Source organism: Phocoena sinus, chromosome 19 (assembly GCF_008692025.1).
Source record: "Phocoena sinus isolate mPhoSin1 chromosome 19, mPhoSin1.pri, whole genome shotgun sequence".
Lineage (NCBI taxonomy): Eukaryota > Metazoa > Chordata > Mammalia > Artiodactyla > Phocoenidae > Phocoena > Phocoena sinus.
The window spans coordinates 46598238-46616900 of NC_045781.1; the positions used below are offsets into that span (position 1 = coordinate 46598238).

The following is an 18663-nucleotide window of genomic DNA, read 5'->3' on the forward strand; positions in this document are numbered from 1 at the left end:
TTTTTTTAAAAGTTTTAAAATTTTGGCTGCATTGGGTCTTCATTGCTGCACGCGGACTTTCTCTTGTTGTGGTGTGCAGGCTTCGCATTGCGGTGGCTTCTCTTGTTGCAGAGCGTGGGCTCTAGGCACGTGGGCTGCAGTAGTTGTGGCTCACGGGCTCAGTAGTTGTGGCACACGGGCTTAGTTGCTCCGCTGCACGTGGGATCTTCCCAGAGCAGGGATCAATCCCGTGTCCCCTGCATTGGCAGGTGGATTCTTAACCACTGCAGCACCAGGGAAGTCTCTAAAATGACCTTTATGATCACACAGTGAACAGCCAATGCAAAGTTTAGAATGTCACAATGTACTTTCATACGTTTTTGTCAGAAAAACCACACTACTTGATTCATTACATGCTCAGTTTAAGAATCAGCACCCAAGTGCAATCTGAATTTTGCTGTCAGATTTTTTTTTTTGGCTGTGCCACAGGGCTTGCAGGATCTTAGTTGCCCAACTAAGGGATCAAACCCGTGTCCCTTGCAGTGCAAGCACAGAATCCTAACCACTGGACTGCCAGGGAATTCCCCTGCTGTCAGATTGAAATAAACTAAAGCAAACAACAAAAAAAACTTTTCAGTTTCATTTTTAAAGAGTATCAGTTTCCTTCTCTCAACCACTTGGCCCATTTTCTATGAAGTTTTGGTCTTCATTTAAAGTAGATTCACTTTAAGTGACCTTTAATCCTAGGAGTCAAGGACTTTCCTACTCAGGTTCAAGAACAACGGAATTTTCTTATGGCACCCTGTCTCTAGCCTGCATAATCTTTTACACCTGGCACTCCAAAGGGTCTTGCCCAGGACATGGGGAAGCAACAACTAAATCGGGTTGGTCTGTCCTGGTGCCTAACTTGGGATCATGGAAGCTGTATTTATTCAGCTAAATGTAACTTCTCCTTATTCCTCCATGGCAGCCAGTCTCAAAGTGTGGGCCTTAACTTGATTTAAAAATGTGAGATCCTGTGATAACAAATGGAAAAAAATAAAAATAAAAAAATAAAAATGTGAGGTCTTTCTTTGATCTTTGTGGGTAAGTGATGCTTGTTTCATAGACATTCATCATTACATAAGACTAGGAGCTATTTATTAGCAACTAAGTGGGTTATTATGGACTATTAACATTTGGGATTTATAAAACAAAGCTAGCCATTGCTAGAGATCCCTAAAATCTCCAATTCCATTTTCCAGTGGGAAAGGCAAGCATCATGCAATGCTAAGCAATGTTAAAAATGTTCTGCTGGGCACAGAAGAATGTACAGAACTAGAACTCTACTCCCTTTAAATTCTATTTGTTTTAAAGGAGAAACTATGACTAATTCACTTAGGTAATTATCAACCACGTTTGTTGTAGATTACATGGTTCACTCTAAGTGTGTAGTCACATGTATTTCCATCAAAGGAATTTTTGGCTACTAGCTTTCCTCTAACAGGACCTTAAGACATTCTGTATGCATGGTAGTTCAACACATCCCCTCAAATTTGCTTATCTGGTACTGCTATTTTAACACCTTGCAATATAAATACTATCGAAGTCAGAAAACAAAGCGTTTGAATAATTATGTCTTAGGGCTATGCTTCATAACAACAAATCCTGAGGATGAGGTTTCTATTTCTCAGTGATAACTTTACAGCTGTTGCTAGCATCCATTTTGTTGTTCCCCAGTCTTGTTACTATGACTGAGTTTGTTTTCCATCAGAGGGCAAGAGCAGGTGGGGAAACGGTCGTTAGAATCTTCTGCCCATCTTAGATGAGCAGCAATTAGAGAAGACTGAGAATCACCATTCGGAGATGACACGTTTTAGAGAATTTTGCATGAAAAGACACAGGAAACAGTAAACAGAACTGGAAACCCAGGAACCTGGGTCCCGCCTATGCACATCATCCAGACACTTATAGACACATGGGGACGGGTCACAGCCCTGAGGGCAACGAGGGCTCTCAATTGGCATTTTCTATGGTTAATTTCACTTCTAACCTTGCAGGGATGAACTTCAGTAGCCTGGTATGGAAGACGTTTTGCCAATTCTTTCTGGTGGCAAAACACTGAGGGCAAAGGTAGAAATGAGTGACTCACTTGACAGTCCTCCATCCTTTCCATCAACTCCCAACCCTTTTAGCTAACAAAAAAGAAACTGGAAAGAGGTTTGTTTCTGTTTTGGTTTTTTTTTTTTAACATCTTACTACTTGAAGTATCTTGTGTGCGCTAATATCACCACTTTCCTTTTCAATCTGGTACACATATCAGTTTTCCAAGCAGTTCATTCATTCATTTATTCAGACATTTGTTACTTCCTGTTGGCAGGCACCAGTGTGCTACTGTCTCCTAGGGAAACCCAGATGAATCAGGCAATTCCAGTCTTCGGAGAGTTTACAGTTTAGTAGAGAAGATAAGACACATAGTGAAAACACAGTGAATAAGGAAGAACATTTTGAATGCTGTAAGGTAGGGAGAGGCCAAGTGCTATGAGAGTTTGGGAGAAGGAAAAACCCAGTTCTAGATGGGGAGATAAGGAGAATCTCTGTGGAAGAAATAGAGTTTGAGATGGACTTAAAGGATGTGGCAATCGGGAGCCACTGAAGATTTAGGAATCCCGCTGTAACAAAATCACATGCTCTTTGGAAAGCTTCACAACGCAATGGGCCGAAGGAAGTGTTGGCAGGGAGAGACCTGCCCAGGAGACTGCTGCAATAATGAGTATAACGCAGCTCTGGCCAAGGTAGGGTAGTAGTGGGTAGGCGTCCTGGAAGGAGGACTAAGGAGACCCATGAGGATTGGCATGGGGTCTGTCCCAGCCACTGGCTTTTTCCAGTTATCCCCCATTTTCCCCTCTACAGCCTCTGGATTCTCTAGGACACAGCAAGGAATGGAGACAGCTAAAAAACACAGATCATCTCCCAGACGTAGTATTGGGTGAAAGAAGCTGTACAGCAGAGCACACACTGTGTGACTTTTCTGGGAAATGAAGAGCAAGAGAAACTAGCAGTGGAGACTGAGCCGTAACGACCAGGGGTGTAAGGGGTGAAGTAGGCGGGATAACGCAACCCCCTTCAAAATCTACGTCCCAATACCTGGAACCCGTGACTATGTTATTTACATGGCACAGAGGACTTTGCAGGTGTGATTAAAGATTTTGTGATGAGGAGATGATCCTGGATATCTGGTGTGGGGGTGGGGGCGGGGGGGGGGGGGGAATGGGAGCACAGTGTAATCACAGGGTTCCTTATAAGGGAAAGATGGAGGCAGGAGAATCAGAGTCCCAGAACGAGAAAGGACAGGAGAGCAGAGGTCAGAGCAATGTGACTGCTGGCTGGGGGCCAGGAGCCAGGGAACACAGGCAGCCTCTAAAAGCTGGAAAAAGTGAGGAAACGTCCTCCCCTAGAGCCTCCAGAAGGAGGCTGCCCTGCCAATTCATTTCTGACTTCGGACGCTCCAGAAACACAAGAGAATAGATGTGTGTCGCTTTAAGTCACTGAGTTTGTGGTAATTTGTTACAGCAGCAATAGAAAACCAAAGGGGTGAGGTATCCAGAAACCAGCTGAGGACAGCGTGTCAAGCAGCGGGGAGCGATCGCCATGTCGAGAGTTGCTGCCGGGCCAGGTGAGAACTGACCACCAGGGTTAGCCAGGTGAAGGTCCCGATGGCCCTGGCAAGGGTACTTTCAGTGCCGTGGTGGGTTTCAGAGAGAACAGGGCGCTTATTTCCTGTCTGTCTAAATGAATGAAGACGACATATGGACCAACAGTGAGTTGTGTGTCTTAAGATAAATAAATAAGGAAAGGGAAGATGATGGATGCTGCTCAGGCATCAATTTGGGTTCTTTGCTGGGAATATTTCCAGAAATGATTACCCTCGGGTGTTTCTGAGATTCCTGCCTATTTCTTTTTATTTCCCCCATAGAGTCCTAATTTCCAACCTTCGCCCTAATTTGGGTCTCGAAGCCCCTTCTATCACTGAATTCTGAGGTGACACCAGGGGACACTCTTGGAGCCTGTGTTTACCCTGTGTCACATGGAACCACAGTGACTTGTGTCCCTGGCCCTCTCCCAGCTTGCGCTAGCTTCATCCTCCAGGTAAGGCTCACCTGGCACCACAGCAGGCCAGGGCTCACAAGTCCCTGGCAGGTAGCAAAGGACGGTGGCTGCTGACTGGCCAGGCAGGCCCACTTAGGAAGCCTTGTTGTGGGCTAAGCAGACCTCGACCCCCTTCAGTTAGCAGATTTCTCACATCCACTCCGCTCTGCAGGCAGGGGGAGTTTAGCAAGTTTCCCAATCATCAGCTTTTATCTGAATTCTCAGCTCAGACCGGCATTCCAAGCTGGGCTGTGCTCAAGCTGTTCCGGAGCCCCGGGTGGGGTGAGGACCCTGAGTCTTCCTGCACTTAGATCTCCTCCCTATTGTCCATCCCCATTTAGATACTCAAGCTCCAAAGTTCTGAATGGCTGGACCCCCAAAGCCTGGCAGAACCACATGTGGCAGAATCTGGGGACTTCTCAGCCACTCAGAGACAGACACACCTTGTGGGATTAGGATGCGACACACATTCAGACATTAGGGTTAACCCAACAGCAGGGGCTGGGGAGTCAGGGCTTGCCTTCCTCTAGGGTCTCCCCAAACAGAGGGCTTTTCTCCAGGGGCATGGTCAGATGTCTGCCCACAGGAGGCCCCCTCAAGGTCTGGGTGTGTAAGATGGGGGGAGTATGATCTGCCTTTTCAGTTATATTCCTCTTGGTGGCAGGTCTGGAGTGAGGGAAGGATTCTGGTTGGACTGTGATGAAAGCTGCAGCTCTGTCACCAGAAAAATGCACAACCACGCATGTTTTACACACAATTTCATCTCTTCCATCAATCCCAGAAAGTGGTCCATAGAACTCCAGGGTTAAGAAGCTCTGCTCCTTGTGTCTTCAAAAGTGTGAGACTTACTCCACTGAGGGTGCTCAGGATTTTAGGGGATAGGAGGATGAGCGTTTATTTTAATAGCTCTATTTTTAAAGTGCAGGTAAACCCTGATTTCACTGGGAATATTGCCTAGGGTGAGTAAACGGTAAAATAAAAAGCGAGTCTACTTAAAAATAAATATTAAATAGTTCAAGTCATATGCCAATTTGGAAAAAAACTGGAACAGTGATTCGTGGATGATAAGTCTGGGAAGCAGTATCTATGGCCTTGGGAGGTTTGGACCCGAAGTTCTTTTCTTTCCGATTTCTTTAAAAAAATTGCTGGTTGGGCTTCCCTGGTGGCGCAGTGGTTGAGAGTCCGCCTGCCGATGCAGGGGACACGGGTTCGTGCCCCAGTCCGGGAAGATCCCACATGCCGCGGGGCGGCTGGGCCCGTGAGCCATGGCCGCTGAGCCTGCACGTCCAGAGCCTGTGCTCCGCAACGGGAGAGGCCACAGCAGTGAGAGGCCCACGTACCACACACACACACAAAATTGCTGGTTGCAGCTCAGTCAATGGATTTCATGCCCCACTAACAACATGAGCCACTCTTATCTAAGCTTGGAGTGAGGAGCCCTGAGCGCCCAATCGAGAAGAGGGCCTGGCTTCCCTGCTCAGTCATCACTGATTCACTTCCTCAAGTCCAGGGCTACAAAAGATCTTGTCTCATCCCCACGGTATGTTGGCTCAAACAAGTTTGACTTGTTTCATGTGTGTGCTTCCCTGTGAGTGTGAATGTGTGGGTAAGTGTGTATACAGAGGGGGTGTGGCAAAGTGGGGGAAAGGGGAAACCAGTGGGGCTAAGCCTTGTCCCTGGAATTTCATGGCAGAGCTCCAGCAGGCTCCCTGCTGAGGACTACACTTGGGAAGAAGGACTTCAAGGAGGGGCACCATTCAGAAATGAGCTCCAAACAACAGAGCTGGTTCATGACGCTCCCCTTCCCCATCAACGCCCCTTCTGGTCTTCACACTACAGGAGCCGGGTTCTAGCCTCAACAGGTGTCAGCATCCCTGGTCCAGCAGGAGGAGATGGGAGAGGTGGAGAAGGCAGCATGGGGGTTGCCAGAAGGGCTTAACCAGAGAGAAGAACAGATATGTCTTCTCTCCGTTCAGCCCTTATGAAGATGGTTTCTCTCTGAAAAGATATCTTCTCCAGATTTCTCCTCTGAATACCTCTCTTCCCCAATATAAAGACAACCCTACACTAGTTTCCAGAATAGCAGACAGAAGCTGACGAGCAACTGGAGTATTGGGTGACTACAGCCGTTGGTCAAGTTTGGGCCATGGGTTTGTAAATGTGGTGTTAATTTTTAGTTTTCTTCCCACATCCTCAGGTGGGGGCCCAGATATAAGGATGCCTGAAACATGGCCACACTGGGACTCTTGGGGTAACAGGTGAGTGCAGGGGTAAGAAACAAATTTAGACGCAGTATTCTCTGAAGGTCAGGTAAAGCAAAGCAAAACAAAGCCAAATCAAACCATAGTGCTGGGTAGCTAGCAGAGCTAGGAGGTAAAGCCATCTAGGGCAGCTAGCCAGGAGAGGTGCTCTAGATGGTGCTGAGAGGAGAGGCCACACCCTAAGGCTCCTGTTTATAGGACACAGTTACAATGTAGGATGGCTTCCATGAGCCATCACAGGCCTGGAAGTCTCTAGTATTCTGGCTCCCACCTCTCATTTCCTGCACTCAGCTTCAGTTATATCTATGGCTAAACCTTCTGCCCCTTCAGCATGACCTGACACCTAACATCCCCTTCCCTTGGTCATCGTCACCGTTACCTCTCACTTGGGCTATGGGGTAGCCTCCCACCTGGTCTCCTCACACCCACATGGGCTCCTTCCACCCCTTCTTGGCATCGCAGCCAGGATGCTCTTCCAAAGATGCAAATCTGACCATGGCACACCCCTGCTTGAATCCATTACCTGGCTTCCCATTGTTCTTAGAATCAAGTCCCAAAACCTGACCACAGCGGCCCTGGCTGATCTCCGGCCTCCTTCCACTCCCTCTCCTTGCCCAACAGCCTCTGGTCACATTGGTTTTATTTCTGTCCCTTGACTCTGCCAAGCCCTTACCCTTCAGAGCCTTCACACATTCTTTTCCCTCTGTCTGGAAGGTTCTTCTCACCACACTTCACCTGGCTTAAGCCCTATCCATTGATTAGCTCCCAGGGTAAATATCACTTTCTTCAGAAAGCTCTCCCTGATTCATACTCTGATAGCACCAGGTAATTGAAGAATTACTGTACGATTAGTATGTTACCTCATTAGCCTGTTAGGTCCATGAAGACCGTATTGCTTTTGTCCATTGATACCTCCGCAGTGCCTAGCTCAGTACTGCCAATCACTAAGGGACCAAGTGAGTGAGTGAATAAATGATTAAAGAATTAGGCAAGATGGCCTAGTGAAAAGCCACCTGGAACAGTGAGAGACAAGTCCTTTCATCCAAAGATCTAAAAGCACTTGCTGGTGCCATCTTGAATGCAAGAGCTAGAAGCAGGGAACAACTGTTGGTTTATGTCCAAGCATGATGGCCTCGCTGTCACCAGTCCTACAGCTGGGCCTGGGGAAGTCCTGAAGAGTCGGTTTTCCTCTGGCACAAGCCTACCTGGAACCCAACGGACAGGATCATCTCCCAGGCCCAAGGATCCTTGGGATGGAGAGAGCATTGATTTTGGAATCAGACACACTTGACTTTCCCACTAACTAGCTCAAATTACCTCAGATCCCAAACTGACCTCAAATCACAGTGCCTCCTGGATCCTCAGTTTCCACATCCTAAAATGGGGATAACAAAAGCCACCCCAGGATCAGTCAGAGGTTTAAATACAATCACGAGCCTGTGGTGCACAGCAGCAGGCAGCCCAGAGTGCTACTCCCTTCTCCCCAGCAAAACTGGCTTACCCCTGTCACGTCACTCTGCTGGACACCCAAGCCAGCACGCAAGACAAGGAATAAAGGGAGGTCTGAGGGGTGGGAGGACATAGGCCACCCAAGACACTGCGCCAACCTCTCCACGCAACCAGAGAAGCCGCTGTGCAAGACTAGGGTGGCACCAGGAAATCCAAACTAGCTGAGAAGGGTGACTGGCACCTTATGAGGTGGGAGAAGTAGCAGATAGAGGAGGGACAGGGGAAATGCTGGAGAGGAAGGGCAAACTCCTGGTTGGGGGGAGGGGGTGGTAGGCAGGCACCTGTTACCTGGAGAGAAGAGAGGTGAGGGCGGAGGCTGTCACCTTGGGTCCTCCTAGAGGGCAGGTGAACGCGGCCTGCTGGGGAGTGGCGAGTTGGGGCGGGGAAGGTGGGGGGAATAGAGGGTGTGTGACACCCGGGCCCGGCTGTACCTGAGGGTCTCCTTGCAGGTCTCCCACGTAGTACTGCTCGAGCCAGCGGCGCGCGTTGTCCGAGTGCCGGTGTGGTGGCCCGTCCAGGTCGGCGCTAACATCCTGACCAGCCCGTGCCCGCAGCAGCTGCTCGCCCCCTGGGTGGTGCCGCACGAAGCCGGTGAGGTCGTAGAGGCGGACCCCGCAGCGGACCCAGCAGGCGCCGTCCGCCAGGCGCCGCTGGACCTCGGCGAGGGAGAAGGAGGCGGCGGGGGGCGGAGCGGGGGCCATGGCGGGAGACGGGAGCTCGCAGCTCGAAGCCTGCGCGTCTGCTCCGCGACCGCCCAGCGCGCCTCTTAACATCCCCTGAGCCGCTGCCGCCTTGACTGGTCAGCCGTCGCCGCACCTGCTCATTTGCATGCCGCGCTCCCATTGGCCGCTCCTAAGGACGCTGCCTGTGTCCGGAGGGGCTCCTTCCCCATTGGCCGGCAGGACGCCCAGCCGACCCGAGCGGGCCGGGCCACGGGATGCCCGCCCTCCGTCAGGTGGTTCTGGGCAGGTGGAGGGAGCGCCAGCCAAGTGTGTCTCATTGCAAGAGAGCAAAGGTGGCGGGAGGATGCAGGTGGAGCAAGTCTTCTTGTTGCCGGCGGCTGTGTGGACGGACGTCCTCAATAGCCTGTTCGCCACCGGAATAACTCTTCTGCTGCTGCCTTATGGGAGAAACTTGCAGTTTTCCTTCCTCAGGCTGCAGGAGTGGGTGAAGAGTGGGGGAGGCAGCGTGAGAACTAGAGTAAGGCAAGGGAGACACTGGCCTCTGGCGCCCCCAAACTCAGTAATCACGATATACAATATTTTAATGTAATATTAAAAAAAAAATCATGTCGTGTACAGAACAATGCGAATGTGCTTAATGTCACTAAACTGTAAAGTTTAAAATGGTTAAAACGGTACATTTTATATTATGTATATTTTACCACAATAAAAAATATATATATAACAAAGAATTTTTAAAAATAGGAATATTGGCAAACCACAGCCAGTGGCGCCGGCCACCTGATTTTGTATATAAAGTTTTAGTGGAACCAGGACTAGTGAGAGGAGTGAGGCAGGTTGGTGAAAGTGAAGGGTTGGATCTCGTCTTTAACACTGTAAGTTCTGGTATTTTGTTCATCATGGATTTTTTTGTTTGCATTAGTTTTGAATTTTTAAAATGCTGCATTAAAATACACTTATTGTTTTTGTTTTTGTTTTCGGCTGTGCCATGCGGCATACAGAATCTTAGTTCCGGGAGGAGGAATCAAACCCCTGCCCCCTGCAGTGGAAGCTCGGAGTCCTAACCACTGGACTGCCAGGGAATTCCCTAAAGTATTCTTTATCTTGATTACTGAGTTTTTTTGGCACACCCTTAACTTTTGCCTGCAGAATGGCTGCCTCAGTTGCCTCACTCTAGTCTCATCTTCTGGGGAGGATCCTGAGGGACGAACAGAGAATCCTACTGCCATTATAGGAGGGGAAATAGGGACCTAAAGAAGTGAAGCCTGGTAGTCATGCTGGATGGAAGGGAAGAGCAAGTGCGCTCAATCCAGTTTTGTTTATAACAGGGGAGAACTGCACACAACTTTAACTGCCCAGCAATTGGGGATCTCACCTAAACTCATGATTTGTAATAAAAGGATCCTGGTACTGAGGTTGCCCCATTCAACTGGCCTTGGTCTCTCTCAGCAAAAGGTATTTTCAGGGTCACCCCTGTTTATGCTCTTCTGGGGTTGGGCCTCTATGCTGGGCCAGCGCTGTGGGGGAAAGCCTAGCTCAGATGCCCTAGGGGCCACCCCAACTACAGACACGTCCAAGGCCAGGAGAGTTGTTCCTTCCTTCTCTCCTTCCCAAGAATTTCCTGGCTCACCCTCAGGGAGTAGGCAAGAGTTTGGCTGAGTATATGGGTCGGCTGTGGAAATGCTGTCCAACAGGCTTGGAGGGAGGCCTTAGGTCACTAATTTTGCTTTTCTCAAGCAGTGAATACGCAGTCACTCTCACTCCACTTCCACACCTACTCTGTTCTAAATACCTTGCATGTGCAAAAGCATTCAAACACTCCTGGGTGTCCTCAGGTACTTCCTGATGACAATATCTGTAGGCCACCCGCATTTGGATTTTTCACCATAGCCTTAAACTCGTATTGTCTGAAGTTAAACAAGTAATTTAGTCATCTATTCAGAATTGTAACATTTCTTACCGTAGTAATTCCACTTCTAGAAATTTGACCTTTCAGATTACTGTATAAAGATGTGTAGGGAGGAAAAATAATTTTCCTTCTACCCTTCTAGGTTCCTGGCTGAGACACTCCCTGAAATAAAAGATTAATAGGAGAACAACAAACTTAATTTCATATGTAAGGGGACCCCAAAGGTATGAGACCCAAAGAAGTGACCAGGGCAGGCAGCTTTCGTACCTTTTGGACAAAGAAACAATAAATTTGTAAAGAATTGACAAGACAAAGGAGTTTGGGCTTGGAGTAGTATATTAGTAAAGAAGTAACAAGATTTTTTTTTATACAGACATCTCAGCTCTGAACTCCCTATCTCTAGTGATAAGAATGCCCTCTACCCTTCCGGTACATGGGAGGTACCTTTCACATGGAAGACTTATTTCCTGCTTTTAGGGGGGACAAAGCAGGGTCAGAGTGTCCTTCTTGTACCAGCTGTTTCTTAAGTAAATTTAATTCAAAATAATCAATAAGCCAAAATGGCATATTTTGGAGTGGCCTGCCCTGTACCCCATCAGATGTATGCATAATAATATTAATTGCGGGGACACCCCTGGCAGTCCAGTGGTTAAGACTCTGCCCTTCTGCAGGGGGTGCAGTTTCGATCTCTGGTTAGGGAACTAAGATCCCACATGCCGCGCGGTGTGGCCAAAAAATAATTAATTAATTGTGACATTGCTTATAGGCTAGAAACAACCCAAATATTCATCACTAAGGAGGACTGATTAAATAAATGATGGTGTATTCAGTGGAATACTATGTAACCGTTAGAAAGAATGAGGTAGATCTATGCGTACCGATAGGGAACAATCTCTATGATATTGTAAGTGGAAAACAAGAAGAACAGTGTGTATGGTATGCTAATAACTGCTATTTTAAGTTCTTTAACTTTTAAAGTGTTTTAAATGCAAACAAAAGAGTATGTATACGTTCTAAAGCAAAAATAGTATAATTAATTCACTGAATTTCCCTCCCAACCCAAGAGCTAGGACATTACAAAAATTGCACCTACTCCTACACTCCAAAACTTCCAACTCTCTGCCTCCTCCCAAGAGGTAATCACTGTCCTGACTTTTGTTAATGTCCATGAATCATTTTGTTAATGTCCATGAAAATTTTTTTTATATTTTTATCACATCTATATGTATGCTTATACAATATATTGTTTAGATTACCTTGTTTCTGAATTTTATGAAAATCACATGACACTGTATTTTGATTTATGTAGCCTTTCATGTTTTACTCAATATTGCTTTAGGGTTCATCCATGTTCTTGAGGGTCACTGTAGGTCATCAATTTTCACTGCAGTGTCATATTCCACAATACAAATTTATTTACCCATTTTCCTTTACTTGCAGATACGAATTTGAGGGTTTTTTTTCTATTATAAGCATTCTTGTACATATGGGTACTTCAACTATACTTCAATAAAAATGTTCTATTTCAAATAATAAAACTCAGAATACTCAGAATGTATTTTTTTAAATTAATTAATTAATTAATTTATGGCTGCGTTGGGTCTTTGTTGCTGTGCATGGGCTTTCTCTAGTTGTGGCGAGCGAGGGCTACTCTTCGTTGTGGAGCACGGGCTCTAGACGCGCGGGCTTCAGTAGTTGTGGCACTTGGGCTCAGCAGTTGTGGCTCACGGGCTCTAGAGTGCGGGCTCAGTAGTTGTGGTGCACGGGCTTAGTTGCTCCACAGCATGTGGGATCTTCCTGGACCAGGGATCAAACCTGTGTCCCCTGCATTGGCAGGCGGATTCTTAACCACTGCACCACTGTATTTTTTAAAAAAAGAAATGAAAGGTATAAAGAGCAGAGATGAAGGCTTAAAAATCTCTCTATTTGCAGATAACATGATTGTTTACATAGAAAACATCAACTAATTTGCAAAGCAACCAGGACTAATAAGTGAATTTAGCAAGTTCACAGGATCCAAGGTCAAAATACAAAATCAATTATGTGTTAACTACTATCAGCAAACAATTGAAAAATAAAAATGTTAAATTCCATTTATAATAATGTCAAAAAGCATGAATCATGTGAACGAATTGAAAACTACAAAACCCTGCTGAGAGAAATGAAAGAGCATCTAAATAAATGGAGTTCATGGATATAATAAGTTCCAAGTTCATGGATTGGAAGGCTCAATATTAAGATCTCAAATCCTCCAATTGATCTAAAGATTCAATCCAATCCCAATCATAATCACACTAGGTTTTTTTAAAGAAATTGATAAACAATTATATAATTGAAATTTGCTAAGAGAGTAGTACTTAAATGTTCTCACCAAAAAAAGAAAAAGAAAAAGAAAGAAAGACAAGAAAAAAATTGACTAACTGCTTCAAAATTTACATGGAAATGTAAAGGACCTAGAATATCCAAAGCAATATTGAGAAAGAACAAGGTTGCAGACTTACACTTCCTAACTTCAAGACTTAAAACTTCATATTTGAAAGAGTGTAGTGCTCTCATAAGAACCGACAAATAGATCGATGGAACAAAACAGAGTCCAGAAATAGACACAAACAGATAACGCCATTTTGTTATTTTACTGAGATACAAAATTTGACCTTTTTAATGTATAGTTGTCCCTTGGTATCCACAGGGGATTTGGTCCAGGACCACCACCCTCTCCCCACAGATACCAAAATCCAAGGATGCTCAAGTCTTTTATATAAAATGGTGTAGTATTTGCATATAACCTATGTACATCCTCCTGTATACTTTAACTCAGCTCTAGAGTACTTATAATAACTAGTACAATGTAAATGCTACGTAAATAGCTGCTGATGCATAGCAAATTCAAGTTTTGCTTTTTGGAACTTTCTGGAATTTTTTTCCCCAAATATTTTCGATCTGCAGTTGGTTGAATCCACAGATGTGGAACTCATAGATATGGAGAGACAACTATACAGTTCTATGAGTTTTGGGCAACTTCTATACTGTTATAAAGATCAGGTTTGTCTCTCCTTTGGTCAATACCACATTGTCTTTGTTATTATAATAGCCTTATATTAAATCTTGATATCTGGTAAGTCTACTGCTCACTCCCTGTTCTCCTTTAGTGTGTCTTGGCTTGTATTTGGATTTTTCCTTTTTCATATAAACTTTAGAATCATTTTGTTAATGTCCATGAAAAAGCCTATTTGGATTATGAAAGGAATTGCATTGAATCTATAGATTAAGTTGGAAAGGATTAATATGTTTGCAATACTGAGTCTTCCTATTTATTTGTTTTTTGTTTGTTTTTTTTTTTTGCGGTACGCGGGCCTCTCACAGCTGTGGCCTCTCCCGTTGCGGAGCGCAGGCTCCGGACGCGCAGGCTCAGTGGCCATGGCTCACGGGCCCAGCCGCTCCGCGGCATGTGGGATCTTCCCAGACGGGGGAACGAACCTGCGTTCCCTGCATCGGCAGGCGGACTCTCAACCACTGCGCCACCAGGGAAGCCCTGAGTCTTCATATTTACGAACTTGAGCTATATCTCTACTTATTCCAGTCATATGTAATATAGTTCCATGAAGTTTAAAATTTTCTGCATACAGGACTTGCATATATATGTTAAATTAATTTATAAGTATACCTTATAGGGTTTTGTTTTGTTTTTGCTATTGTCAACGGCTTCTTTTTTAAAAAAGCGTTTTTCGTTGAAGTATGACATCCATAGAGAAAAGTACACAAAATCATAAGGGTACAGTTCAATGAATTTTCACAAAATGAACACACACTTACCAGAAGATAGGACACTAGCAGTTCCACAGAAATCTCCCTCATGCCCTTTTCGCATCACTACTTCCTTTCTTCCCCAAAGAAAATCACCATATTGGTTTCAAAAACTGTACATCAGTTTTGTCTGCTTTTGATCCTTATATTAATGGAATCATATAGGGTGTGCTCTTTTGTAGCTACCTTCTTTCACTCAAATTATGTTCCTGAAATTCACCCATGTTTTGAGGTGTAGTAATCATTTGTACATTCTTGTGGCTGTATAGTATTTCACTATATGAAAAAGCCACACTAATTTATTCTTTCTATCATTGATACCTATTTGAGTTGCTTCCAGCTTGGGGCAATTAAGAATAAAGTTGCTATGAACACTCTTGTACATGTCTTTTTTTTTTTTTAGTATAATTGACCTACAACAATATGTTAGTTCCAAGCGTACAACATAGTGATTCAATAATTCTATATATTACAGGATGATCACAAGTCTACTTACCATCTGTCACCAAAGTTATTCCAATATTCTTGACTATATTCCTCATGCTGTACACTTCATCCCTGTGACTCATTTATTTTGTAGCTGAAAATATGTACCTCTTAATCTCCCTCACCTATTCCACTCATCCTCCTTCTCTCCCTCAGGCAACCACCTGTTTGTTCTCTGTATCTATAAGCCTGTTTCTGTTTTTTTTGTTTGTGTTTGTTCATTTGTTTTGTTTTTTAGAGTCCACATATAAGTGAATTCATATGATGTTTGTCTTTCTCTGTCTGACATTTCATTTGGCATAATACCTTCTAGGTCCATCCGTGTTGTCACAAATGGCAAGATTTCATTCTTTTTATGATTGAGTAATATTCCACTGTATATATATACCACATCTTCTTTATCTGTTCATCTATTGATGGGCACTTAGTTTGTTTCTAAACCTTGGCTATTGTAAATAACGTAAACAATGCTGCAATGAACATAAGGATGCATATATCTTTTTGAATTAGTGTTTTTGTTTTCTTTGGAAAAATCCCCAGAAGTGGAATTGGTGGATCACATGGTTGTTCTATTTTTAATTTTTTGAGGAACCCCATACTATTTTCCATAGTGGCTGCACCAATTTACATTCCCACCAACAGTGCACAAAGGTTCCCTTTTCTCCACATCCTTATCAACACTTGTTGTCTTTTTTAATAATAGCCATTCAAAGAGGTGTGTGTGGGGGTATCTCGTTGTGGTTTTGATTTGCATCTCCCTGATGGTTTGTGATGTTAAGCATCTTTTCCTGTGCCTGTTGGCCAACTGTATTATCTTCTTTGGAAAAATGTTTATTTTAAAAATCAGATTGTTTATTTAGTTGATGTTGAGTTGTATGAGTTCTTTGTATATTTTGGCTATTTAAATCCTTACCAGATATATTGTTTGCAGATGTCTTTTCCCATTCAGTAGGCAGCCTTTTCATTTTGTTGATAGTTTTCTTTGCTCTGCAAAGGCTTTTTAGTTTGATGTGGTCCCATTTACTGAATTTTGCTTTTGTTTCCCTTGCCTGAGGACACAGATCCCCAAAAAAATATTGCTAAGACCCATGTCAAAGAGTGTACTGCCTATGCTTTCTTCTAGAAATTCTATGGTTTCAGGTCTTAAAAGCTTTTTCTTAAGTCAGTAGCCCCTTCTAGATTGCCTTATTTCTGTCCACGATACTACAGCTCACCTAGCCCTGACATGCAAAATTTTAGAATCACCCAAGACCTATACCGCAAGCTTCTCCTTTAAAATGCATCTTCTGTACCTTGTATTTTCTTTTCATCGTAGAAAGGATAGAATTAAAAGTGACCCAAGAGAAGGAATATGGTTCAATTTCATCATTTGATAGATGAGGAAGATTAGACCTGAGACCATAGAACTAGTGAGGAATACAGCTGGGAGCCTAGTTTAACTTCAAATTTAATGCTAATTTTTCTATTGCCACTAGACGTGAGCAACTCAAGGGCAGGGGCCACTTTGCCTCCATCATTGCTGTTTTGCTCCTCACAGAGGTTCAGACACATAGTAGGTGCTTAATAAATGTGTTGAAATTGAACTCCACTCTCTAATTCAGATGCTCCCCTGATGCTTAGACTAGTGCAATAGCCTAACAGTTTCTTTTCCTTCAAGTTCCGCTTCTTCCGATTCATCTTCAACACCACAGAAGAAGTGCAAATTAACTAAGTACATGTCATTACCCTGCTCAGAAACTGTCGGATGTTCCCTCTTGCAAAAATGATGCGATCCAAATTCAAGCTGGGATGCGAGCCCTAATCACTTCCTCAGGCTCACCTCACCCTCCTTCAAACGGAAAGATCCTCTATCTCTCTGCCTGGCAGGCCTGACCCCTAGATTCAAGGACCACCTCTCCAAAGAATCTCCTCTGATTCCTTTACTGTCTGTCCCACTCATATGGCCCTTGCCATACAGTGTCCTGTACTATTACCCTCACTCCCTAACTAGACTGGAAGTACTCGAGGGCAGGGAATGATTCCCATGTTAGTTTGAATCTCCAGCACTTAGCACACAGTAGAAAACCAATAAATATTTACTTATAATTATGCCAGTAAGTATAAATACAAATTCGTCACAAGCAAGCATGCACACATTTCAAGCGCTCTTTTTTTAAAATTAATTAATTATTTTATTTTTGGCTGCGTTGGGTCTTTGTTGTGGTGTGTGGGCTTCTCATTGCGGTGGCTTCTCTTGTTGCGGAGCACGGGCTCTAGGCACGCAGGCTTCAGTAGTTGTGGCTCGTGGGATCTAGAGCGCAGGCTCAGTAGTTGTGCCACACGGGCTTAGTTGCTCCACGGCATGCAGGATCTTCCCAGACCAGGTATCGAACCCGTATCCCCTGCATTGGCAGGTGGATTCTTAATCACTGCGCCACCAGGGAAGTCCTTCAAGCACTCTTCTGAACACTAAGCATTTTGCTTATACTAGGAAAATCTGAAGGTAATATCTTTTTCTTCCACGTCATTGACTACGTACCTCATTCATTGCGGGACAAACCCTAGGTTTTTTGTTTATTTATTTTTGGTGGGCTTTCTGTTTATTAGCTGGTTGGCTAGCTGGTTGGTTGGTTTGCTAGAAGACAGCATTAGTGTCTGTTGAAGCATTGGGTTTGGGGGGTTTATTTTTTCCATTTTATTGAGATATAATTGACATACAGCTCTACGGGAGTTTAAGAGGTGTCTGAGGATCTCAATTCTATGTGGAATGTAAAACAAAACAAAACAAAAATCACAGAAAATAGATAGTAGATCATATTTGTGCTTACCAGTGGTGAAGCACTGGTTTTTGCGTCTGAAGCCCTGAATCTACTGGAGGTCCTAACATTGACCCTGGTGACTTTAGCCAGCTTCTTATGCTAGTGAACACCGGATTCTTTTTCCTTTTTAAAAAAATTCTCACACAGATGAGAGCCATTCGTCCTGACTGCATAGTCTTGCAACTGCAAGATGAAATTTCCCCTTCGTCTGGTAAGGTATCTCCACCTTAGAGATGATGACAGTCCAGAACAGGAATGGCCAGGCGAGTCATAGCAGGTGCTCCAAAGACTAGCCTGATTCTTGTGCAGCCGCAGGAGACACCATAGGCAGGACTGAGGCTCGCCATGGTTTTTCCCAAAGGGTGACTGTGACAGAACTGTTGGTGTCCCGTCCAGATGCCCTCACTGGGGCATGCACCTGTCCTCCAGCTCCAGGGTGTTGGCTGCTAACTGCTCACCCCTACACCCTCCTCCTGCCCTTGGCTGGCCACCACGGCTTTGTCTGGAGATGCCTGGAAGGTTCTGCACCATCCTTGGAGGGAAGCCTGTGGTCAGTGACTAGTCTATGTGGGAGTACAACAGCCCTGCTCCCTTGCCTCTGGCTGTGTGTGGAAGGACAACCTTAGTGATACATGTCACATCCGAGAGCTCCCCTGGGATCAGGCTGAAGCTACACTTAATCCACACTCATGTCTTTCCTTGGCTCACCCCCTGCCCTATCCTGCTTCCCTCTCCGCCTTACATGTTTCTTTGGAACCCCTTCTCTCAGTAAATCTCTTGCACAACAACCACCCTTTCAGATCCTGCTTCTGGAAAACCCATCTAATAATAATGTCCTGCCCACACAAGTCTTATAAAAAGATCTGTAAGAAATAAGTTTCATGGTCAAATAAGTGGGAGCAGCTCTGCCAATTCTGTTCCCCTCCTAAAGGACCAAAATGCATATTAAAGGTTCTGAGGGGCTTCCCTGGTGGCGCAGTGGCTGAGAGTCCGCCTGCCGATGCAGGGGACACGGGTTCGTGCCCTGCTCCCGGAAGATCCCATATGCCGCAGAGCGGCTGGGCCCGTGAGCCATGGCCGCTGAGCCTGCGTGTCTGGAGCCTGTG

General features: G+C 44.9%; 1 protein-coding gene across 1 annotated transcript in view; it reads right to left on the minus strand.

Annotated features, from left to right (window-relative positions):
* The window catches only part of FA2H (fatty acid 2-hydroxylase), a 52612-nt gene extending 41998 nt beyond the window's left edge, over positions 1 to 10614 (minus strand). The window contains exons 1-2 of the mRNA XM_032614797.1: positions 10521 to 10614; positions 8309 to 9032 (exon numbers count right to left, since the gene is read on the minus strand). Of these exons, the coding sequence (XP_032470688.1) occupies positions 8309 to 8650 (342 nt within the window). The 5' untranslated portion in view covers positions 8651 to 9032; positions 10521 to 10614. The remainder of the gene's footprint in view (positions 1 to 8308; positions 9033 to 10520) is intronic.
* Between the last annotated feature and the right edge of the window lie 8049 nt (positions 10615 to 18663).